We start from the raw sequence: 25,980 nt of genomic DNA on the forward strand, positions 1-25,980 counted from the left end.
TTCAAAATTATACGTTCAATTGTGTGTGTCAATCGCATAAAAACAGTTCAAATGCGTGCACAATTTATTTGATTCACCTCATCTCATGTGTGTATGTGTGTTTGTATAAATTTTCCATCGAACTTAAGTTTGGTTTTGTAAATAAAACAAACAAATAAACAAAAATAAAATACAATGAAAATTGTCCATACAATGTATCATTAACGCTCGTTTAAGATTTGGTTTTGTGCCAGCTACAATTTGCTGCAGTAATTATCTACTATAATTACATTTTGTTTCAAAATAACTTTTTCTTCTTCTTTTTTTTCTTCGAATCGAATGTGTGTGAGATTTCTAAATTTTATCAACAGCTGGAACTCGGAAAACGCACATCAAATTGATTTCTTTTTGTTTTGTTAATTTTTTTTTCTTCAAATATTTTCTTCTCATTTATTGTTGAATAATTTGTTGCATTGTCTCTCATGCACCGCATAAAATGGATGTCAAAATGGGATTGACCAGAGTCGCAGTGGCTGCAAATTTCATGCTGAATGCTACTATCTTGGATTGATCACTCTCAATACGGTGCCAGACATCTTTTTTACCTCATTGTGATTGCCCAGTGATGCAGTTCCATCACTTGCGATGTACAATTGCAGTCCGCCGCCGCCTAAAATTGAAGGAACATTGTTTAAGTCCATTGTTCATTTTAAGGTCAAGGAATAAAAAGCTGTTTCAAAAGCGCTCTCACCTTCTCCAACTTGATCTAATTTGGTATTTTTCAGCAGTTCGTCAATCAATGAATCTGGATTGACTCGTGTGCCTTCGACACGTCCCGACACTGTAGTCACACTATCGTCTAAACCTTTCTTCCTTCTTTCCGCCGCTGCTTTCATACGGTCCAGCGAACCAGTCTCACTGACAAGTGAACCTGCACTCGGATTTCTACTTTTACCCAAAAAGAAACAAACACAATTCAATTAGTTATATTTTATCTAAACGATTCCATCAATGATGGAATCAATCAAGCATCTGTTGGATCTCTACTGAACAAAATATCGTTTGATCTATGAAACAACATAAAAATCAATTCAATTTAATTGATAATCATCAATTATAATTGAAATTGAAAACGAAAAAAATTGAAAAACCAACAACAACAACAAAAACATTTACGACTTTTCAATTATTTGAAGAAAGAAACATGAATTATATCTCTAAGATGCATGCAAACATAACAACAAAGAAGAAGAAGAAAAAACTTAAATACCAAACTGAACTGGAATTAGTAAAGCGAATCGAAGTGTTAACTGAAATTATCACATTACAACATAACATCGAATTCATGCAGTTTTTTTCAGATGTTATTGCAATCAATTTGCTTTTTACTATCGTGAGTTTAAGACCAAAAAAGTACGTGTTACGCGTGTATATAAAAATTCAATTGATAAAAAACAGCTATTTTCCCTTTTCATTGCGTTCATAAGCGCTTAATAGCTGATTGATAAATGAAAACGGCACAATTATGAGGTAAAAGTGGTTTGGATGAATAACACATAAATAACTACAAAAACGAATTATATATTTTCAATCATAACATGAACAAAGAAAAAAAAACAGAAAAATCGACGTGTTATGTGTTTGCACATAATAATTTGATCGGACGTTTATTTCATACATCAAAAGCCAAAACTGTTCGCTGCCAAACAAGAATCCAGCAACAAAATCTTTCGAAAGTCATGTTTTCTCTCTCGAATTCTTTGACAGCAAATGTGCGATACAATGTGTGCACAAGACTGAAAATACATTTCAAGGCTGATCCAATTTGTAAGTGTCCTCCTCCTTCAACATTGTTACTTGAATTGACCTTCATTCGAAGGTTTCAAATTCCATGTCGACAAAATTAAGGAGAAACGTCATTTTTTTCTGGATGTTATAATCCATGAATATTCTATTCATATTCCATATGAATGGCTCAATATTGAGTCTTTGGCGTTGGAAGGCTTTGGAAAGGAAATTTTTAGCAAAAACTAGAAAAGTGTTGATGTCCATCAGGATGCTGGTAACAGCTTGACCATGTTTGGTTAAAGCCAATTTCAACCCAAGTTGGTTTGCTTTGAAAAATAAAAAACCCTTGATGAACGAAATTCATTCGAAGGAAAATAACACATAACATCATCCATCAGTAAACGTATCGAAAGAATATTAGCCAATTATTGTGAAAAATTAAATGAAAACTCTCTAAGCGAGCAATCAAAACGAATCTATTGGAAATCATGCAACAAATTGGGAAAATTCCATAGTAAAAAAAAAGAACCGTTGAAAAGAAAAGTGTTTGTTAAAAAAAGAGCAGACGAACATGTTAGCACTTGGTCGTCGGATCACTAAGCATGATGATGGCGCGACCATTGGGTATGTTGAAGTGGACGCCAGCAATGTAGTCGTTGCGTTTGAATTGATCGATTGTGAATTGGCACTATTGCAGGTAGCTGACATTGATGAAGATGGATTTGATCCCAACGATGACGTCGAATTTGATACGATTGTTGTGGTTACAACGGTGGTGGTGGTAGCTGAGGCAGCAGCAACAGCCACCTGTTCACTTAAATTGCATTGATTTTCTTCTGGACTGGTGGTTGCATTGACAACGGCCAATTGACGTGAACTACCATCCAACAGTCGGCGATGCAACCCACTTATGTTTCTAGCGTTTAGTGTTTTTTTTATTAGTTTGCAACAATTTTTGATTCGTTCACACATACAATATATGGACACAGAATATGAAAACACACGGAAAAAAAGAAAATGTGAAAGAAAAAAATAGAGATGAGTTATTTAGTTTAAATTGGTATGAATGAATTAATATAGTTAAAAAAAATGGATGTGCTGGTGAATGTCAATGAGAGTGAATATGCGATTTAGTGTCTGTATGCAATTCACGCGGTTATTTGTTTCGGAATGAGTCCGAAATACCGTTGGGACACGATGAAATACATTTTTTTTTTTCGAAGTATAAATTGTCGATTTCAATAATAAATTGAACAAATCAAAATTTAGCGTTAATATTTGTTATTTATCATCTTTTGAAACATTGACTCGACCAAAGAAAAATTTCTAAAGCAAATAAAAACCCAAAACAAAGGAATTTTAAAACAAAAGTATCAAACGTCAATCGAACAAAATCAAATCAAAACAAAAAAAAAGAAAACGAAAACCAAAAAACAGTTTAGAAATTGAATAAAGTTCAGTAAAAGGTATTCGGTTTTTGCATGGCATCATGTTTTGTCACTGGTATCGAATGGTTTTTTTGTTGTGTTTGTTTGCTGTTGTTGTACATTGTTTTGAGCGAGTTTAGTGTTTCGTTTCTCGTGTGGAAAAAAGGAAATGCAAACCGTTTTTGAATGGATTTCAAAATGTCATGTGTTTTGTGTATGGTTGTTGTTGTTGTAGTTTTTTCAATCGTTGTTCCAAGATGAGATACAGAGTGAGAGAGATAGAGAGAAATGGGGATAGAAAGAGAAGGAGGAAATACTGAATGACTACGAGCTAACGTTTCAATCCGTACCTAGTAACATCAAATTTTCCATCACTGGGCAGACTGTGTACAGACGATCGATTCTTTTGTTGTTTGTCCGACGTTGCATTGTTCATTGCATGCGACTGCTTATTGTCAACTGGCAGTGGCATTTTAAAGCAGCCATCTGATTGTCGTAGGCCCGTTGCCGTAGTAGACACTGGACGATCATGTTTTTTATTGTAGCTACGTCGAAAGCCACGTTCAAATGAACTTTTCAACAAATTACTTTCGTGCATAAAGCGCACATGCTCATCGGGCTGATGGCGTAAAAAGTTTTCCTGTTCATCGGAACTGCCGCTATCACTATTAAAATCATTTCGAATGTCTTCTTCTTCGAAACTATGCAAACTGGCCGGATGTCGGCGTGGTATCATTGGCGTTAAAAATGGATCATATGTGATGCGTTCATTCACCAACAACGAATCCGATATCGTGCCCATCGATTTGATCTTACTCAAATGGTATTGTTTCGATTCAGGTGTATCATTCTCCGTACCAATATACTTGGTATCACCGATCCCAAACCGTTTTCGATACATTCGTCGTGCGAATAGACCATTCGTATCACTGCCGTTGCTTTTCTCATTGGCATTGTTGTTGTTGTTCTTCAACAAGTTGTTTAACGAATTTCGTTGCGCTAATAGTGCAACTCGTCGGTTTTCAAATTCTTCTTTGAGTTTTAGTAATGACTTTGGTGTTGAGCCGAAATCACGTTCATACTGTGACAAATTGCCAAGGGAATTCATACGAAAGATACAGCTATTTTGTCCGTCATGCCCAGCAAATGTTTTCTCATGCTGTTCTACTCGATCTTCAGCCGAATTTCGATGGTTATTATTATTCGCAATGCTACTCATACTCTGAATCTTATCGATTCGGTAACCGTTCTTTGAACGTGGCGGCGGTTTTACATGCTCAAATATTACATTATTCTCTTTTTTGTCATCATCAATCGATACGGACGTGTTTGGTGTTAAATAAATTTCACCGTCTGACTCAGGGCTTGTTGGCATTTTTAATTTTAACGACGTTTTCGGATACAGACGATTCGCTATTGGTGTCGATTTCGCAAAAACCGGATGACACCTTTGGAAATATACAGGGTTTGTTTTTTTTATATAAATTTTTTTTGCCGAATTTTTAAAGTAAAGTAGTTTAAAATTAGAAAATAAATATCGCAAAAAAGAAGAAGAAGAATTAAATATGAAATAAACAGTTTAAATCAATCAAACAAAACAAAACGAATAAAACGCACAAAAGATAGCAAGTCAAGGTTTCGTATAGGGCATGCTCAAATGCATTTCGGTTTGTTTAAGTGGATGGAGCGGCGGCTGAATGGTATTTGAAAAGAGCGTTCAGAATGGATTAAGCTGGTTATTTTATTTATTTATGGTCGATAATATGATTAGATTTAGATATTCTGTACAATGTGTTCAGGAAGAGGATTCACTTTGTATTCGCACACCATCGCCTGTTAAAAATCACCACCTTTGAAAGGGAGTTGTTGAGTTAGGCGTGGGTCTTGAATGTCATTGATGTCTTAGCGATGTCACGATCTTCAGCTTAGCGCTGGCGAAGTCTATCTGTACAGCCGGCAAACAACCGAACCAACATTGAGCATAAAAAATATGATCATATTTCGTTTCGACTGTGCCGCCAGCAGAGGTCACATCGTCTCTGAATTGTATGTTTATATATTAAAGCAATGACATTTGAGATCCACGGAGTTAGTATATTGAATTCCAAAAACCGTCCCAAAATATGAAAAGAAAATCCTCGTCAAAAGTGGACTTTGGAAGAAGAAACTCGATCAGTTTCGAAAGAGTTTAAAATTGTTATTATCTGTGTCGTGATAAAAATTCATGTAATTCATGTTTATAGGCATCGAATGCGCATTTACAGTTAGCTCATTAACATTCTCACACATACAGACAGAATTAGTATATATATTTACAAAGGTGTTCAAATGTTTGTTCATTTTGTTTTAAATTGGTGCATTGGTGTGCACGATTTACATCGATTGTTGTAGTTGTTGTATTATAACTGTGATGCTGGGCAACAAGCATTTTATTCAATTTTTAATTCCTTCTATTGGTTTGGGCTGAAAAAAAGCTAGCATTCTATTGAAATATTTACCTCGTATGACCTGAATCACCTTCGGAACTTTGCCTCGAGTGTTGACTTTGCGAAAAACTACTATAACCAGATCCTTTAGACATCTAAACCGCCGACGGAGAAAAAAAAACAATCAGTAATTTAAATGAGATTTTAAGCGGAAATGAAGTGAAAATTGCTTATGGAACCGCAGCACTCACTTGACTAGTATTACTCGAATTGCGTGAGTGACCTTGCTCGACACCACTGCTGCCCGTATTTGCGGTCGACAATTGTTGCGTTTGAACGCCACTGCCAGAGAGTTGCTGTAGCGATAAATGATTGTTTGTAGATGTTATCGAATCGGACAGCAGTGTGTTCAGCGGTTCGGATGATTCCGACATGCCTGAGTCGGTGACATTGGAAGATACCATCGATGACATACCGTCTAATTGGAATAAATAAAACCATTTAAAATAATGGAGATTCATTGTAATTGAACCGCAATGTTACCATCGTTCTTTTTCTTTGGTAGCGATCCAAAACCAGACGAACCCGACGTTATTGACGAATCATCTCGTACACTACCCACCAGGCCGGGCAGTGTATTTACACTGGCTGTTGACGGTATGCAGCCCGTTGTCCGTGGTATCGTTGTGCCAGGTAATTGGGAATTTTCAACACCAACTATTATATCACTACCTAAATCGTCCCGCGAAGTTATTTTTTTATTGTTTAAACCTGACGTTGGACTGGATGAGAAAACAGGAGGAAAAATTTAGTAATTGTGTTAAGATCAATAAAAATTGATTAAATTTACAACACTTCAAAATATATGATGAAATGTTACAGAAATCGATGCACAAATGGAATACATACACTTTAAAAAGAATATCACCACTGAGCATATGCATTTTAATAGTAACGCACAGCATTGAATTGTCTTGTCGATGTCGGGTGTCGTATCCCTCGAGTAAGCATCGCCGTGATATCAGACCGGAGCCAGCAAATTCGGCCAAATTTAAATCGATAAAGCCTAATTTTTGATAGCTACGGCCACCCTTAATCTCCTTCCGCACCGATATTCGCACTGTGCACGGATCCAATATCCCTGTCGACGCATTGGCCGACATTTTGCACACAATTTCGAACTTTTGATTCCATTTGACTGTATGATTTTTTACCTCCTCACTGTAAAGTAAACGAAACAGAAACAAAAATTAATCAATATTCCATTCGACGATGAATAAAATTAGAATTGGATTTGTGATTTTGCTGTCGATTTTTTATCGAATTTGTTCCGGTTTTGTAGGTTCTTGGAATTTTTGTCAGACACAAAACATGTTCAAAAGCGACAGTTGCTATAAAATGCTTAAACTTGTATGTAAATTGTAGGAGGCGCCAGTAAAACTGATTGTCCATACCAACCATTGACAACATCTAGCGCCTATTCTTGGAGCGTATCGGCGTTAGTGTTTTTTACGACTTTTCTGTTGTGATTTCAACATAAAGTTTATTGCGAGAGGTCAACGATGAACTATTGATGACATGACTGAAGATTTCCATTATTCAGAAGGAAAAAAAACACAACGCAGTAGAACACTGCTGCTAAATTATTCATTAATGGTTGTGTATATGGAGTTTTTATTGCTTGGAACATATGATGTGTCACGGCCTACAAATTTCACTGAACCGGCAACAAGACAAAACGATCGAACTAAAAGACGAAGATTGGAATTGGATGAAGAAAGAAGACGTGCCACCGAAAATTATCATCGTACCAAACGTCGTCATAACAATCCAAATGCCAGTGGTCTAATACCAAAACCGGTAATTAATTGAAAAAAGGACACTTTACAATTATTCATTTTATTTTTCTTATTTTCCACTCCATTTAACACAAGACCACATTGGCTGATTGCTATCCTGGTAACTTTGATAGTTTCACCGAAGACTACCATAGTGATAGTAGTACATCAGTATCATCATCGGAGAGCGACCACAGTGACAACTATAGCGACTACAACGACGAGTGCGAGTGAAGAGAGATGATGATGGAAGACAGCAACAAATATTAATTTAGATTAGTTTTAAGAGAAAAATACAAATGATAATACCAATATAGAACTTAGTTCTACGTCGTGCCAGTTGCTGCTGAAAAGCCGTAATTGGCTATTCTTACAGCATATGACGCAAACAATTTGGCGAATCCGTTCGAAAGAACTGGAGTGCTTTGAATCTACATATAGTATATGAACAGTATATCGACCAGTGACGCCAGTTTTTAAATTTAGTCTCGATTTGTTTCAGTGGTTAGTTGAAGTGTTTAGCGTGAATTTCCCCTTTCTTTTATCGTCACAAGATTTTTATTTTCGATGTTCATTAGGTTAATTTTTTCATTCATTGTGTATATCATATTTCTTATGATGATGTGCACGCACGTACACCCACAAATAGCCTATTGTTTGATTTCGTGTATAAAAATACTTTTGACTTTTCGATAATTCAACACTTTTTTTGACTATCCCAATATAACTCAAACAATGCCTATGTATACATAACTGTCGTTCTCGAGTCATACAAATCATTCGCTCTGTTATACCACACGATGTACTATTTACACGCGTCGCCATGCTTGTTGGTCGGTTTTAAACGATACATCGCACCATATCAGATGTTGTCAATCATAGCAAAACATGATTTATACGCGTTGTTCTTCGATTGCTCGAACAATTTTAATTCATCCGCTTACACGAGCACGAACAAAGAGCATAAAATGTTTTGTGTTTGATAGAAGGAGAAAAAGTCGTTCCTTTTGTAGGTCGTAAAAGAAATCAGATTCTTCAGATGCAGGAAATGATATATACACATCTTAAGTGCTTAGTTGGTTTCATTCGTTTTGACATGATAATTTAGTGTGCACTCTATTCACAAAGCGAGTCCGTATTGATTTAAATCAAACGACGAAACGTGAGTTCAGTGACGTTTCTGAATGCAAACCAAACAGAACGCAGTTTCACACACAAGAACACACGTCAGCGTCTATTATAAAAACCGATCACTTGTAAAACGGTTCGTAAAATGTTCATGACGTTTTTTTTTTCGTCTGTACTAAATACACACAGAAATTTGGATCATTTTTATTATATAAACAGAAAAAATCCCATATGAAAGAGGAAAAAAAAAGCAGAAAATAAACATGAGATTATATGGACAAGCAACAATTACATGCACTTAATGCGTAATGAAATGATTGCCTGTTGCTAGTTTAGATTTTATAGTGTCGATGTGGCTATTTCACCATTCAAGTGCTCGAACAAATAAAAAATCATAACAACAAAAACAACAACAAAAAACAACCAAGTGAGCTGCATGTTAGGGCATATAAGTCAAAACGAGCCGCCAATTTATATATACGTCTTTACGTAATGTTGCAAAGTGCATTTCAGTCTACTTTACGGTTCGTCAAAGAGTGAGCAAAAAAAAGACGACAGAGAGAGAGAGAGAGAGAGAGAGAGAGAGACAGAGAGAGAGAGAGAGAGAGAGAGAGAGAGAGAGAGAGAGAGAGAGAGAGGATAGTGGGAATACTTTGAACACACTTTGATTTAGATTGCAATAATAATCAGAATGAACAAAATCAAAAGTTCGCATGAAATGTGAAAGCAACAATCGTCATGAGCAGTCAATGAATCATCTGTTCTGAATTATATGACAATGTAAGCAGCAAATAATTTTTCGACGATTTTTTTTCCAGTACTATTCGCTCGGTCGTAATTTTTTACAGCATTGTTCGGCTCGATTTTTGCTTTTTCTAGTTATAATTAAAACAACAACAACGGCAACCGTCGCAGCCGCTACGAAACAGATGATGAAAAACAGACAACAGCGGCGGCATGTCAAATATGTCATGTTATTAATTGAATATTTCGTTCGATGAAATGTTATTGCTGTGTCGACTCCATTAAGCCGTGGCTCTATAATGAAATTCACTCAAGCAAATTAAATATGCGATTCAATTGATTCGAATGAAAAACTTTCGACGAAGAGACGATCGATGCTTCGACATCACTTAGCTATCGTCCGCCTCAATCAATTAAAATAACAAAACAATTTTGCGCTTTTTTCTTTGCACCGAATTCGGTTGGACTATATGGTTGATTTAATGTGAACGGGATCATTATCTCTCTCTGTTCATTGTATTCTTATTTATGTTTTTGTATTTAAAGAAATCGGTCAATGCTAGCTAGTGTAGCGTTTGTTTGATCGGCATCGAAGGTCGCTTCTTCAAACAGAAACAAACAAGAAACTGATAAAAATGTAGATGGACTGAAATTTTGTTTTTCCTAACGGTATACTGTTTTTTACTCTCTTTTTCTCTTCGATGATGTTGCTGTTCTTTCAAACGAGGAAAAAAACGATGAAAAGTCGCTCAATTCGTTGGAGTTAGTCATTTTCTGGATCACTTCCATGGGAAGTTGTTATTAAAATATTTATATTGAAAAATTGGATTCAGGCCGATCGAAAATAATGATATCGGAACTTTTCTCTCTAATTGAAAACACAACAGTTTTTTTTTATTAATAAGAGAATTTAAAAACACAAACAACTCATAACATACATTGTATTGCTCGACTTGAATGTCTTTCAAGTTCGTTGAAAAGACAAAGTTTTTTATTTTGATATGGGAACAACATATTTGTAATTTCATCATGAAACAAAAACAAAAGATATATGGATACACACACACAAGACTTTCAATTTCACGACGATATATGCGCATTTTATACGATCCACACGCTCTTTTGTAATTGCCTTTGCACAAAAGTTTGATGCCATCGCTTGTTCAGCCAGCTGTACAATTCAGCTGCTCGGTGCACACACGTTGTTCAGATGCATGCGCACGCTCTTTTGCAGAGTTCGCCTGTTCGCGATTGGAATGTAATGCTTCTGATACATGATATGTTAGCTTCAGAGAGTTGAATTTTTAGAGAGAAATAAGAAGAAGAAAAAAACGCATCATCAAATACTTTTCATTTTTCTCTCCATTTCACCGTGAGTCAATTGAGACGATTTTCGCGAAAAAAATTCAATGAAAACGCTTGCAATTCACAATGAAAGCAAGAGTACGGCGAAGAGAAAATGCTTTGTGTGTGAATGCATTCAATGCGAATTGTTCAATTGATGCTGCTGTCGATGTCGATGTCGTCGTCGTTGCTGTTGAAAGCGCAATTCCAATAAATTGAGTATTTTCATTGAGTGCGCAAGGTGCTATGATGAAATGTATCTATAGCTGTGTACCTGCTAAGTTTTTTTTTTTGCGAATGCGACACACAAGTCACATTCACTTTAACGTGCAGTTGGCTAGAAAAGGTTATTCCGTTGACAAACACCTTTGGCTGTTGTTGCTCAAATGTCCGGATTGACAAAAACCGGCGAGGAAACGAATGTGTTTTTATCGCTTTTTGCCATTTTTGAACTCATGCCACGACAGTATTAAATACCATAAATATTTTTTGTGATAAAATTGCAATAAAGTTTGTCGTATCATGGCTGCTTTCGCGCAAATGAAATTTCATAGAATTGATTTTCCGCTAGTGTGTATTCAACTAAAACCTTTCCAATGAAACACAACGATCCGTTTGTTCCGTATATCATCATTTCGTCGAATCAAACGAATTCCAAAGCAGATAAAACCGATTTGTTCCTCAATTCGCGCAATTGTTTTCATACGTCAGCGTGTTTATGAGCGCCAATCTAAAATGAAATTAATGAATAGCGATCATCTGCCGTCATTTACGGTTGAATTTTATAATAATCATTTGCCTGGAGTATCACACAATCGGTGAACATCCAATGATAACGGGTTACATTTTTTTCTCTCCTTTGGAAATGATTTCTAAACCAATTCTGACTCTATGCAAGTCGGAAAATCTAACCGACGCGCTGTTGAATAACAGCTATGATTCAGAAAAATCTGGAAACATGGCAAATGAAAGCGTTCGTCGAAATCAAAGTTCAAATAGTAAATCGTTCAAACATTATCAACATGTATTATTGACCCAAAACAAAACAAAATTGATAAAATAGTGATTAATCAGCAATAAATAATGAAAACAATTCGTGCAGAAAGAAAAAAAAAGCCACACGTACACATTATCAGAAATAAATATTTGTTGGTTTCGGTTAGATGGTTTGATATGACATTACGACATTTCAGTTTTGATCAAACTTTGTCGTCTCCGAAGTTGATTTGAGCGTTTCAAGTGACGACTAAATATGAATGTCATGGTATTAATCGCATTTTGTCGATTATAGCATGCAAAAATGGTCAACGATCTGTTAACATACGACAACTATAAACCGTACATTCACTTGGCGCATAACAGGTCTTGCATCATTTTTTTATAACGAAAAATCTTTTATTTCGCTGCTTTTTCTGAAGAAATCAAAATTCAAGATAATTAACAGATTATTTTGATTTCAATTTATGAGTAAGAATTTCACAAATTTAAGAAATAAGAATTATTTGAGGTTATTTCGAGTGGTGAGTCAGCATTTGATGAGGAAAAACATTGAATTCGGGTAGTACAGCTGTACTGAGCTGTGTGTTTATATCAGAATATGATTATAATCACACTAAAGTAAATAAAATCGAACGTTGCACTGCACACACAATGACTCAAACTCACGGGTTGCCAAGAATACAAACCCAAATTATTTACACCAAACACTATTTTCTCCCCTCTCTGTTGATACAATTGTGATTGAATCGGTACAGTTGGCGCATTGCCCATTTGAAATTGAAAAAAAAAATATTATGATTCTACTATTTGCATTTTTTTCGACTACGACAGAAGAAAGAGAAGCCAAATGTACCATAAATGCTTTTCATGGTATGGTATATCTAGAAAAAAAAATTTGTTGATGCGGAAATGTAAGTGAGACTACTAAATATTATTCAAGCCTTTCAGCATTTTGATATACAAACAAAGCAAACCACGAGCGCCCGCGAGATATGGATTTACGAGTGAATTGTATTTGAACAGCAGTTAAACATTCCGAATGACGCTACGTTGTGATATGTGTATGTCTCTTTTCGCTGCGCACGAGTTTTGTTACACATCATAGTAGATTCATCTTTATAAATATCCCGATGATGTGTTTCTTTTTTTCCTCTCTAATCGACGCCGTACGTGTGTTTAATTAAGCTTTTTATTTTATTTAATTAAAGCTTTTATCCTGATTTTTTCTGTGCACTTGGCGTGAGTGTATAAATATTATGGCGAGATTCGCAGAATGTTGTTTTGTCGGTTTTCAAAGACACAATTTTTTTTTTCATTAACATCGGCAAAGTCTATTACTCAAACAGCCATTAAAATTAGTTGCACGTTATTCTTTTTCTTGCGAATTTTAGAAGCCGAAAATTCCAATTATTCATGCATGAAAACAAATCGGTTGGCTTGGTTTCGTTGATATTTTCTCCTTCTTTTGAGCGAGTCAATATTTTATTTGCACATCGAATTATTTTGACTTGCTGATTCCAAAAATATATCTGTAAAATATATTTCGAGCCTGAGTTATATTCATACAGATGCAAATATAGAGTTTTTTCATTTGAGCGTTGTTGGTTTTTTCTCGTTCAAATTTGCACTGCAGACAAGAATCCTGTCGGTTATCCAAATGAAATCATGAGCATTCTGGCATATTTGAATTATTCATTGGCTCTGTTTTCTCAAGAGAATCGTTAATTTGAGTTCAATTTCGGTCGAAATTGAGATCATCATTCAACTGGAGTTTGATCTTTTCCCACCATTGAACAAGAGATGCAAAAATACATACGTGTATTTATGGTCATTCGTTCTTTTTCTATTTCAAATCAAGTTTTCGTGGTTTCTTTCGAATAAAATTCTGAATCTGATCATTAGTCAACAGCAACCGATTGAGTTGCGAAAGATTTAAATGGCCTAATACAAAACAATAGCCGCTCATTTATGGTGTGATGATTTAAACTGATTTATTACCCATTTCGCTTTCGCCATTCGGCGAGAATATTCGCAAAACAAATAGAAAAAACAATAGAAAGAAAAACGGCGATCGATAGCTCTTCGTGTTTCGAATGAATTATAAACTAGAATTTTGTAGTTGTTTGGAGTAGTCGCGCAAGTAAACTGAATTCTAAGGAATCGGCTATCATCAATTATTGACTCCAATTAAATGGAGGTTAAATGAAAGCCTAAAAATACTTTACGCTTGATGAGCCAAGCTCATTTACACAATGAAGATGGTTTGATTTTGATGGAGAAAGACTATCGACTAAACACATTTAATTGATTTGATGATAGGCTACGAAATGAGCGAATTTGTATTCGGATGAGATTGCACGCAAAATTTAGAGGGGAAAATTACTGGCAATTTCGATTATGATGTATGTCGGTTTATATTACGGGAGTGAATAACTCGCAGGCTTCGCTCAGTGAGTGAGTCTGAATTGGAAATTTGTCAAAAAATAATGAATGAATCGATTTCAGTATCCCATTGGGTGTCATATACCATGTGCTTAACACATAAAGCTTACGTGAGTACAATCGATCCATGTCCAAATCCACCCTTGATCCGTGGCTATTGATATAAATTAATAGCCCTCATTTTTTGACATTTATGGGCGACGTTGACGTTAATTATGCAGTAAACTAACATTCGGAACACCTGCCGTCGTTACCACACAAAACGGAGTTTATGAAAACAACATATGCCGTTCGATAGGTTTGCCTAGCGCACGGTTAGTAATAGTGGGCAAATATTTTCTATTTTGCTACGTCCTACAACAGCAACATCAACATCAACGGCAACATCGACGACACCGTCATCGACATCAAATTCCGATTACATCTACAGAGTTGATGAGCGGTGGAATGTAATTCCATTTGATGGGAAGCAAAACTGAATAGAAAATAAAATAGTCACACGACACCTTAACTTTCGCCCGTGTGTGAATGATAGGCATTTATGCGTGTTGTATTTTCACTGTAGTCGGCTGTAAAAAAATCGATTCAATTTCTCAAAGTTCTTGTGTTTATGTCTAGAGCTCGACGTATTTTATTCATACGGCTTCGTGGAATGTGCGCAAATCTCTGTTCACAAACGAATAAGGTTCGCACGAAAGAAAACAAAACAAACTTTAGATGTTTTTCTGTTGTTGTTTTCGCTACGTTACGCATTGTGGTTAACAATACGATTGAAAGTGTTATGTTTTGAATGCATGTGTGGACGTCGTTGTGCACCTTGAACAGGCACCCGTGGTTGTTACATTGATAAACAAATCACAAAAAGTGACACCGCCGAGATACAAACACTCACACAAGCACACGTAACATTACTGAATGGCTCGTGTTTCGACCGACCACCATTCGTTCGATATATGCATATCGGTCTGAACTAATTCATGGGTAAAATTGGCTCACAGTAGCTTCACACTCGAGAGATAGATAGAGTAGAAAAACATGAATGTGAAGAAAGAAGTGACAAAACAGATAAAAAAAAGCAGCAACAACAACTGAAACACATTGAAGCCAACCACAGAAACACGGTCTCTCATTTCTTAGTGCGCGCGGTGCTCTTTTTTGTCTTCTCTCCGTCTCTGTCTCTTGTTGTGTTAGCGCAAACATTTTCAACCTTGTCAAGGTCTTTTCACTTTGTGCGCGCTGCATTCACTCAATGTACATTCGTCTGCAGTATGAGCGCACACCATGTACACCAATTCGACGGAGTTGTTAACGAATCAATAGGCCCCTACAATTAATCGCTCTCCTGGTGTACTCGATAAAATAGATTTACTATCTCAGATAGTCTATCTCAATGAATTCTCGTGCGCTCACAGTTGCTGCTGTTCAAGTGTATGAAACCGACGAAGGAATAAAAAGTGCTATCTTGAGATAAACAGAAAAAAAACCAGTATCCATACATAAAAATACCAGCTCTCGAATGCAATGCCTTCGTTTGGCAATTGAATCTCGCCAACAATAAGATAGATCGTCAACCAGTTTCATAGCGTCCAACACTAACTAGTTCGAGATCGTAAAAAAGAATGACAATAAAAAAACATACGGGCCGCCGCGCCATTTCTCTCTTCACAGCCAAATAAATGGCATTAAAAAATAAGCAGCAATGTCACCAGACTAAATCGACTCGCTTACAAGCAATGGGAATGTAAGCCTGCTGCTACATGCCGTCATTTGGCTCATAAAAGCAAAATACACAATATTTTCTACTGCTGTTCGTTCATGTTGCCATCGCGTTTCTGGTTTAAACTGCTCGTCCGCGACACAGTGTGTATGTGTGTGTGGTTGTTTTTTTGCTGTCGTGATTAGTTTGCACGCGATACCAAAACCAAAAACTTGTCTATAATTTAATTGAATTTGAGCAGCAGCTTGTCAGTGTATTTTGCCAGAAGTTTTTCAACAGCGAAATAGAAACATTTCACATTTGATTGATAAAATTCAACACCACTAATTTGTGTGTGCGGTAACTTTTGTTCCACCAAAAATAACACAACGCGTTTGATTTTGGGTAAAAAACCATGATGTTTCAAATGTGAATTTTTTTTCTTTGTCGTCTTCTTTTTCTTCTTGATTCCTTTCAGATTTTGATTTGATTAACTTCTCTTCATTCGATGCCATGGCGTCAAATTTATTTGAGTTCTCCTTATCTGTCTTTGCATCTGTTTTTCGTTCACTTTGCACTTTCGAACGGCTGAGAAAAAGCCAATAAATTTTCGATGGGGGAACATCCAGTTGATCATGTGCCAAAAAGTCAATGGCGTACATTTGACTCGAAATTGATTGAAATTTTATTATTTAGCGCATTTGAAAATGTTCGAGTCATTTCACGATGAACAGGCATGTGTTGTGTGTGTGTGTGTGTGTGTGTGTGTGCTTGAGTCAGCGTCAAGGTTAATCCAGGTAATTACGATTTTTTTTTTGCAACAATTGGATTTCAAGCGAACAATACTGTGTTTGACCGAATGTGATATTGAAAATGAATTTACGAGTTCAAGCGAAAATCGTTCCGAGAACGATTTCGATTTATTTTAAATACGTTTTATTACCTCTTTTGATCTGTTTTTTTTTTCAGATACGCATTCGCCATTTTCTATTTCGCACCCATTATAATTGCCTTCGAAAACATTTAATTATCGAAACGCACTAATTAAGAAATCATTAGCTTGAAATTCCGGCGAATCTGCTCCAGAGTAAAGCAATAAATTTCATCATGATTTAAAGCCAACAGTGGTAAAACGAAACGTTACTGTTTACACACAGCTCAAATGAATGAAGAATAAAAATAATAAATTAAAGGCCCGTACGAGCAAGAAGTCACTTAGAGCTACTGTGTCCACTTTAATCAGCACATTTTCCATGATACATTTTATTGAAATCGAAATACAATTTTGTATGTTTTGCACATGAGCGAAAAAAACCGATTCGTTTCGTATACACGGATGTTGAATGTCGATCGTTGATACACACAGTAAGTGTTGCGAATTTTAAATTCCACATTTGATTTGTTTGTGTGTATATGAGAGGTTTGGCTTAAGGTCAAGGACAACCACAAGCATCGCTGTCTACTCAGCTCTGTAAACATTTCGCCTATCTTTATTTTTATTTTCACTGATATTTTATCTCCCGTGATTTTTTTCTGTTTCTTTGCAAAGCATCGCTCCAGCACACAATTTTCTGGGCAATTACATCACAATTACTTGCAAACTGATAAATATTTATAAACAAGTCAAGTATTAGAAAAAAGCAAACGAAACACGTGGCTACATTTGCTTAGGAAAATTTTATTGGGAAAAAACACAAAAACAAAAACGCGAAAAGCATGCGAAAAAAGATAGTGCCACAAAAAGTTGAAGAGAAAAAAAGTTTCAATTTATTGTTGTACTAAATTACAGCCGTACATTTTAATTGTGGCTGTTCAAGGAGGCGGATGTTTTTGAGCGATTTTTTTCTTCTCTTTCTATCTTCCCCCCTCTCTCTCTCGTGCTCTCTAATCAGTCAGAAAAAGAAATTTTAAATGAAAAAATGGCACAGCTAATCACGTGCAGGATAGGAACAACGTAGATAGTTTCCGCATCAGATATCTCTATTGATATAATGTGGGGTACGCTAAACAGCACACTATTCCCGAATGGAATGCATTTAACATAGCATTTAAAAGAATTTGCTCGCTTAAATATTCAAAGTGATTGCGTGGCTTTGAAACGACATCAAAATCCGGTGTAAACATCGAATGTCGATTAACACATTTGTTGTCGGACGTCATCGCGATTTGTGGTTGCTTTTTTTTTGCAAAATTGCTCTTTTAATTATCAAAACGAAGTGGATTATCGAATCAGATATTGAATGGTGCACGAATGCTTTTTATCGACGGTGATAAGTGCTCTTTTAACTGTTTTTAGCGCGGCACTTAGCACGATAGACAGAATTCCAAAACGAGGAACTTCGTTGGAAACGTGGCTCTCAATTAGAAGGTGTGAAAACATTGCTAAAAATAGGCGCACACAAAAAAAACCACCGGAAAACAAAACGACGAAAATGACCCTTTGGTGATTTTTTCTTTTTTTGGTTATTTATAAGCGTGACTCAAGCTAATTTTCAAGTGTTGCTAAGGTTAGTCACGGTTTGACTTGACACTCGATGATTTATGAACTATTTTATTGCCATTCGATAAAAATACCAAGGGTTCCATTATTTTCCATAACAAAGTTCGACATTATCGCAAATCACTTCATAATGAATGAAAAAACAAAAAATCAGTATGTGTTTACTCACCGGCTGCTGTACTCCTGAAACGATCCACCGTCGAGCAATCGAATTTTTGCAAATAGAACGGCATTCACAAATGGCACTTCAACCAATTCCTCCAGATTTAGTTCGACGGAAAATTTATATTTCTTCTTTTTCATCATGAATGCCATACCTGGAGCGCCAGGCCCGATCAATGTCATCCACACAATTTTATCAACGAACGAAATCAGTGAAATGTTTTCCTTATTTTTTTTTTCAAATCAAATTTGCAATTCTGAAAATTCACCGTGTTTTGGATATAATTGGATTCGTTTTCGGAATTTCTATTTTCAGTCGCTTAATTCATTCTCTTGTATAATTTTTTGGTTTGCTGTCAACACCGTCTAAGCGGTTCGAAGAATGTTTTCGTTTTTCTTTCGTTCAAATTGTTAGGCTCGTCACTTTCAGCAAAATGTTTGTTGTTGTCAGTTGATTAGATGCTAGTGTTGCGATAGCAACGTTTCAAATCCAAAAATAAAGTCTGATACACTTAGGTCGTTGTCGGCGAGCGTGAATGAAGGTCTGTAGCATTCCTGGAACGAAACATGATTCAATATTAAGTCCTCTATCTAATCGAAATTTTTCGGAATATGAAAAGAAAATATATAAACATAATTCTCTAGAGAAAGCAGTCATATTTCAAGAGAATTTTGGCCGGAAGCCATGTAGCACAGAAACATATTGACTCATTTCGATCTGAATTGTATTAGTCAGCATAATTCGGATAGACTTTCGTTTTGGTTTACGAAAAAATGCGAACGAGATAGCATCTTCCATTTACTACTACTACTTGGTCTACTGGCCACGAGCATCAACTACATAAACTCTATGAACGTTACAACGATGGACAATATTGGACACAACCTTAACCCATCTCGTAACCGACATACAAAAATAGCCAACTTCCATTGTTTTTTTTTCTTTCCATACGAGATTAAAAAACCAGCATTAAATTATTTACGCAAATGAAGAGAACGGAACTATGAAACAAACAGAAATTGTGAAAGATTTGAGAAACGAAATTGGTGCTGCGTTGTTGACCATATTCATTTCGATGTTGTCGAGACAAAGAACGAAAGCAACACATTCCAAAAAAAAAAAATGTAAATCAGTTGAACAGATGGAAAACATCACATTTTTATTAGCTTTAAATTGTTTATATATGTTGGAATGAAAAAGAAATAACAATATTGTGTGTGCACAATACACGGAACACACAAAATAAAGTGTACGTTCTATGTGATGAAATTAAGTGGGTCAAGTACTGATATATAACACAGTGAGATTGCGATGCTCGAGTATCTCTCTCTCTTGGCAAGAGAGAACAGAACGCGTATATAGAAAACCGCGAGCAAAAAACGGTGTGTGGCTGTCGCCGCGTTTCGACGCACTTTTTTTTTAAAATAAAATCTGTACATCTGTTCAGCGCTCTGGTCAAACACTTAGTTTATATGTGATGTGAATGAACTGTTGTTAGAAAACGAGCTACTTCCACTTTTCCTAACGATATCGCCCATTCGAAATACGTGCTCTTTCTCTTTTGATTCGTTCTCGTTTCGTATTCTAGATTTACTTTTTTTTTTGCTGCTCGGAATTTCCACGTTATTCTGATTCGACGACGTCTTCATTGCTCATGAGTTCATATTGCGTCTTTACGCTTCGCTTTGCGCGGTTGCCATTTAAACCATCCACATACAGTGTGCAATGAGCAATGAGTTGAGCATGCCGCGATAGTTTCGATTCAAACAAAACTTTGAACCTCATTTTTCACGGCAAGTGTTACTTTTATTTGCCATTCGTTTGATGTACGAACACAGCGGGCGGAGCAGGCCGTGTGTGCATACCCATTATACCGGCCGAATCGGAATGAAGAGTGCAGAAACAAAGCATTTAAAATAAATTAGCACGTGGGCACATACATTCAAATGGAAAAATTCGCAATTAAATTGTGTTCATGATCATAGGGGAGTTTTGCACACGAAAAATTATGTCGGAAATGCAAATAACTTTTCATTTATTATTGCTCACACACGTCGAAATGGTTTTGCGTCTCTTTTGCATTTGCACGTGATTCGTTCGACTGACCGAATGCCATTTGATCGCAACATCAATCATGGACGGAAGGTGATTGGAAAATGAAAATTCTACTTCCTCGGTGGTTCATTTCTTGATAATAAATCGAAGGTAGGTTGAAAGGTCATGACGACGCCAAACCATTGCTGCAAAATGCTCATATAAATCAATTATGTTTGTACAATGTACAGCATCGCTGTACATAGATTGCTATTGTATTACGTAAAGTCGTAATAGTTTGGAAAACCAACAATTCTTGCTCTATTCGCCATACTGTGTGGTGGTGGTGGTATGTGCACAAGCCCGCCACGGACACTGGGAATAAAGTCATGCTTTTTGTATCGGTTCATTTATTCTTGTTGCCAAAGTGACTTGGCTGGCAGAAAAAGTCGTCGCATTTCAAGGTCTTGATTGAAATTTGATAAAAATAAAAACGAAAGCCATCGCGTAGACCATTGGCCACGTTAAGCCAAATATCAAATTGCTTAAGTGAGCCAAGTTTTCAAGAGTATCAACAATAAATTACGGACTCTTTTTTTATTGTTTGTTCAACTATTGACGCGTCATTGACGCAAAATACTCAATGTGGGTGGCCACCCGGCTACAATATACCCATATTAATTGTTTTTTTTCCTTCTCGAATTCGAAACTTGCTAAAGCATGATAAACAATATCCAACCAGAGATTATTTGTCGCACATGTTTCTACGGAAGTTCCTAATGACATACATATTCACCGTTCTATTATATTCCAAATATGTCATATGGTCAATATGTGTATTGTTTCTTGTTCTTTTCAGTTTTGCTGCTCATCAATACGAGAGGTTTGAACTAATAATTTCGAAGCAAAACTGTAATAGTTCGATTTCATCACTTGATTGAGCTGCCACATAGATTTGTTCGGCCATAGCTTAAAATACACATTGATTTGATTGGAATTAATATGGAAACAGCGACAATTGGACACATAAAATACGCCACAAATATCCAAATGATTGTCGTCATTTCGATTCTATTGCGCTCAATCTCAAAATAACCAACTTTTCATAGTTGAATACATTACAAAAATAGCATTTTGTGGAAAAATAGAAACAACTTAGATGGAAATTGTGTGTGTGTGTGTGTGTGTGTGTGTGTGTGTGTGTGTGTGTTTATGTATTGATTTTCATCGAAAACTGTTTCACCTATTTTCCATCGTCATTATTCATTGATTGCTTCAATGCATATATATGCAGATGATGATGTGAATTTAGTGTGTCTATCAATAGATTGAATATATGTGTGCACACATCGCATAAGCACACAACAAAATCAGAATGTAAACGCAACGCAATTTCCTTAGCGTCCATTAGTCTAGATCGAAACGCGTCAGTTGTTCGTTTCGTTCCGTTCTTCTTTAAGAATATACCCATAGTCAGTAGTACATGGATGGAGTGAATTATTATTATAGAGCGACAGACCAAGCAAAAAAAAAGCACAAATAATGATCAAATCGGGGCATTGGCTTATTTTCCTCATTTTCCATGTTCAGCTGTCAATAATACGTATATCATTTGTCCATAAAAAGTTATACATGATATTTAAACGATATTCTTGGGCTGATATTTTATTGATACTATCAATCTAATGTGCGAACAAACCGATGAAGAAAAAAAAAACGGAGAATAGATATATTGTGGGACCAGCATTTTTAAATAAAATACCATATGAATTAGTTTTTTTCCATATACAAATTGGAAAATATCAGTCACGATTTTCAACTTATACACACTTTTGGTACGATTTTCAGCTTATTGCACACATATGCTGTAATGGTTTACAAGAAAACGCGGGCAAAATAGAGAAAAAAGAAAGAGAAAAGCGAATCTGCAGCAGCAACAACGGCAACCAGCTTATATGCATGAATGGCGATGTGAAATTCGCTTCAGCTTATTCACGTACAACATGAAAACTGTTACAGTACACGTAAAACAACATCAAACTTCAGACAACTGGTTCTCGCTACTTTCATTGTTCCAACACGAATGTTCACTCGAAATAAAATCACATCAATTTTGCTAGTCTCTCTGTCTCTCGCTATCTGTTCATTTAATATTCTAGCACTTCACTAGAACTCAATCACACAATCTTGAACACAACTTGTCTGTCTCCGCTTTTTTTTCGCCACAAAAATTATCAACATTTTATGCAACAGGCGCGCGCACCTCGTATTTTTCCAAGAAATCAAAACCAAAATGCTACAATTGATTCGAGTTAATGTTAATGTATGTAAAATTATTCATTGTCTTAATAGAACCAGCATGTTGATTGTTTCTTCATTATTATTTTTTTTCAGTTCGTTTGTCATTCGTCGTCGTCGTTGTCGTTATCTTGAAACTGGTAGGTCGCAATAAATAGATAAATATATTGAAATACTTGCCAAGGCTGAAGAGTGAATCGGACATGTGATGAGTGTGTGTGTGCCGTGTGTGTTGTCACATGCCATAAAAAAGCAGTGCCTCGAAATGCACATAAAATGATTAGATATTTTTAATTATATTGGCAAATAGACAGACTGGGAGGGAAAAAAACACACCACCTCATTGCGGTACGTTCAGTTGGGCCCACGCATCATAATAATAATGACGCATTCGCATTGCAATTATCTGTTGGGTCTTGTGTGACGTCTGCATGTCGTTCACTGAACACCGTGCGCTATTTTCTAAAGTATCTAAATGATTCACGGCCTTATATCATGAAATCTAAAAGTGAATTATTTTGTCACATTCATTCGATTTGGAGTGTGAACAAACAAATGTTTTTAGATAATAATTTTTTCCCTCTAAATCATCATTATCAAAACCACATGTGTGTACATATTGACTTGGCATTGTAAGCGATTTTTTTGTTTAACCTTTTTTTTCGGCATCAATAGAACGGATGCATAGATTGGGCCATAAAAAAAACAACACTGCAAATAACAATGCATGAATATCAATCGAGTTAACAATAATACGCCCCAGATTCCGAATCAGCAATCAAATTCCGCTGTGTTTTCATTTAGCAGCAGAGAGAGAATGCTGCGGCGTTCATATCAAATCATCGCGTATGGACAAGATTGCAGCCACGAACATTTAATCGTAGCGTAGCTGGGACAACAAACGTTGTAAATCGCTTTTGGTTATCTATTTCAACTTCACAAATACAGACACACACACACGAATGATACAGAAAAAAACCAGCTCCGATCAAGCGTTGCTTTAATTAAAACATCCTTTTGGGCTTATTTCAATGGATCTAAATGTGTGTATTTGGCAGCCATTCAATCGACATACGTCAACCATTATTTTCTAAAACCAGTGTGAAGCGATGGTTTTTGTTCGCTTTGTATGCCTGTTTTTTCTTATTACCGAGGTAGAATCACACACGAAAAAAGGAAGATAGACGAATAGAACAGAACGCGTAGATGATGATGAATGAGAAAATACGAACATAAATATATCTCTCTTTCCATCACATGGCACTTCTCGTTTTTGATTAAAATTCAAAAGCGGATCTGTGATATGAAATTCTTGTTTTTGAATGTGTTTTTCCTATAAGAAAGACTTTTTATTCGTCGTCATAGATTTCGTAGTTGTTGTTGTTACTGTTGTTGCTGTTGTTGTTGTTGTTGTTGTTGCTGTTGTTGCTGTTGTTGTGGTCGGTCGTTGGGTTTCGTGTTTAGAATGATGAGACGAAATGTGCAGTACATTGAAATTACACTCGGTGTGCATACATCATCTGAGAGAGAGAGAGCTACCCATTAATTTGTAAACAAACATAAATCAATTAAATGCACGGAACTGAAACGACGACCGTTGAATGCGGAACAACAAACAAACAAACAAAAAACAGTGAAAAAAACGAAACGAGTAGCACACGGGCCACTAAATAAAATAATATACACAAACACATCGACTAATTCAATTACACAATTGATATACAAAATAATAAGCTAGGCAAATTACTTTCGTTCGTGAGAAACAGAAAGAAAAAGTTGCGCGGAATTTTATTTTAATTCGATAGGGAAAAAAAGCCATAAATGAGAAATGTTGCCAGGCAAACTGCACCGACTTTTCATTTCAATATCAACTACATGACTGATGAATCGACTCACTTTTGTTAATTAAATTGTGCACAAAATAGAGGAAAACCGTCCCAAAACGCCTTATGTTAGTGTGCGTCTATCGTTGTATATATGTCGGTTGACAACGCCAAACACGCAGCAAAAAAAAAGTCGTCGTCAATTTTTATGTAATTGTTGTTGCTCAGGAAATATTATGCGTATTGAACCACATGGTTTTTTTTCTTTCCTGCTGGCGTCTCTTTCTGCTCGGCTCGTATATTTCCCTTCGGCACGATTTCTTTGAATATATTTACACTTTGGTGCTAAACACAAAACACGTGTGTGATTTTACAAACTCCTTAATAATTGCAGTTTTTCTTGAGTTTTATTTCCCTTTTCGTTTCGTTGTTGTTGTGTGTTGCTCATGTGCATGCAAAACGAAATGCAAATAAAGTAGCAAAACAATGCAAGAGGCGAACTACAACACACTATCACTGTGTGGCATTTAAATGCACAGTGCCAACAACACCAGAAACATGATGATGACCAATAACACACACGCAGTCTTCGTTTTCGTTCATTCACAAAATTGCACCGAATTTTCTTTTCTTCTCTCTCGTCAAATGCTCATTAATTCTTGGTTAATTTTTGTTTCTCATGCGTCAAATTTCATAAATATTTTTTTTTGTTTTCTGTGTATTGCTCTTTAATTAATGAAAGTCTGTTTCGTTTCGTCTTTTTTTTCTGCTTTGCTATGTCACCACTTTGTGTGTGAGTGTCAGAAAAATGTAAACGCGAAATGAATACGCGTATACACACTCGAAACTGTACATCAGAAAAAAAAGAAAAAACACCATCAAATATTCACTGTATTCATTTTTGCACAATTCCAGAATTATAAACCAAAATTAACGAATCACATCAATTTGTTGTTCAAGCACAGAAAAAAATTATCGAGCATTCTCCTCCATCGCAACCAAAAAACTTGAGTTGTTTTAAAGGAATATGGCTAGAGAATGAACGAAATATATTGACAGCACGACCAAACAAGCTTCAATACGTTTAAACTAATGAAAAATCATCTCGGTGGAAAAAAATTCTCTAGGCTACATACACCACTCACTCTCTCTCGCTCGCAATTGAATCCAAAGAGAGAAGAAGAAGACAACGAAACACACAGAAAAAAATCCTTTGTGTAGTTGTGCGCTTGTGGTTCGTCGTATCACAGCAAATATTGCCTTTGCATTTGTATGCGTTCATTGTGAATGTCAATTGAATAGACGAATTTCTAGATATTGTGTACTGTACAGTGGCAGAGCGACAGAGACC

At 36.0% G+C, this 25,980-nt stretch overlaps 2 protein-coding genes across 4 annotated transcripts; one reads left to right on the forward strand and one right to left on the reverse strand.

The window, feature by feature from the left end:
• LOC129564836 (general transcriptional corepressor trfA) lies at nucleotides 1-25,817 on the reverse strand. 3 transcript variants are annotated; one of them, XM_055439008.1, is made up of 9 exons: nucleotides 24,703-25,817; nucleotides 18,481-19,028; nucleotides 6,530-6,841; nucleotides 6,164-6,402; nucleotides 5,872-6,098; nucleotides 5,693-5,775; nucleotides 2,339-2,683; nucleotides 731-924; nucleotides 1-649 (listed from the first exon to the last, which is right to left on the reverse strand). In XM_055439008.1, exons 2-9 carry the CDS (start codon nucleotides 18,654-18,656, stop codon nucleotides 537-539), a joined length of 1,689 nt encoding a protein of 562 aa, XP_055294983.1. In that variant the 5' UTR covers nucleotides 18,657-19,028; nucleotides 24,703-25,817; the 3' UTR covers nucleotides 1-536. The 3 variants fall into 3 exon arrangements, with proteins under 3 accessions (XP_055294983.1, XP_055294980.1, XP_055294981.1); XM_055439005.1 differs by lacking the exon at nucleotides 2,339-2,683 and adding an exon at nucleotides 3,545-4,642 and having other exon boundaries at nucleotides 24,703-25,798; XM_055439006.1 differs by lacking the exons at nucleotides 2,339-2,683; nucleotides 24,703-25,817 and adding exons at nucleotides 3,545-4,642; nucleotides 22,339-24,687.
• LOC129564841 (uncharacterized) lies at nucleotides 7,123-7,747 on the forward strand. The gene is made up of 2 exons (XM_055439013.1): nucleotides 7,123-7,480; nucleotides 7,555-7,747. The coding sequence occupies exons 1-2, from the start codon at nucleotides 7,199-7,201 to the stop codon at nucleotides 7,690-7,692; spliced, it is 420 nt and encodes a 139-aa protein (XP_055294988.1). The 5' UTR covers nucleotides 7,123-7,198; the 3' UTR covers nucleotides 7,693-7,747.
• Nucleotides 25,818-25,980: the final 163 nt, after the last annotated feature.

Source organism: Sitodiplosis mosellana, unplaced genomic scaffold (assembly GCF_009176505.1).
Source record: "Sitodiplosis mosellana isolate CC-2019 unplaced genomic scaffold, AAFC_SMos_1.0 Smas_scaffold_2, whole genome shotgun sequence".
NCBI classification, from domain to species: Eukaryota; Metazoa; Arthropoda; class Insecta; order Diptera; family Cecidomyiidae; genus Sitodiplosis; species Sitodiplosis mosellana.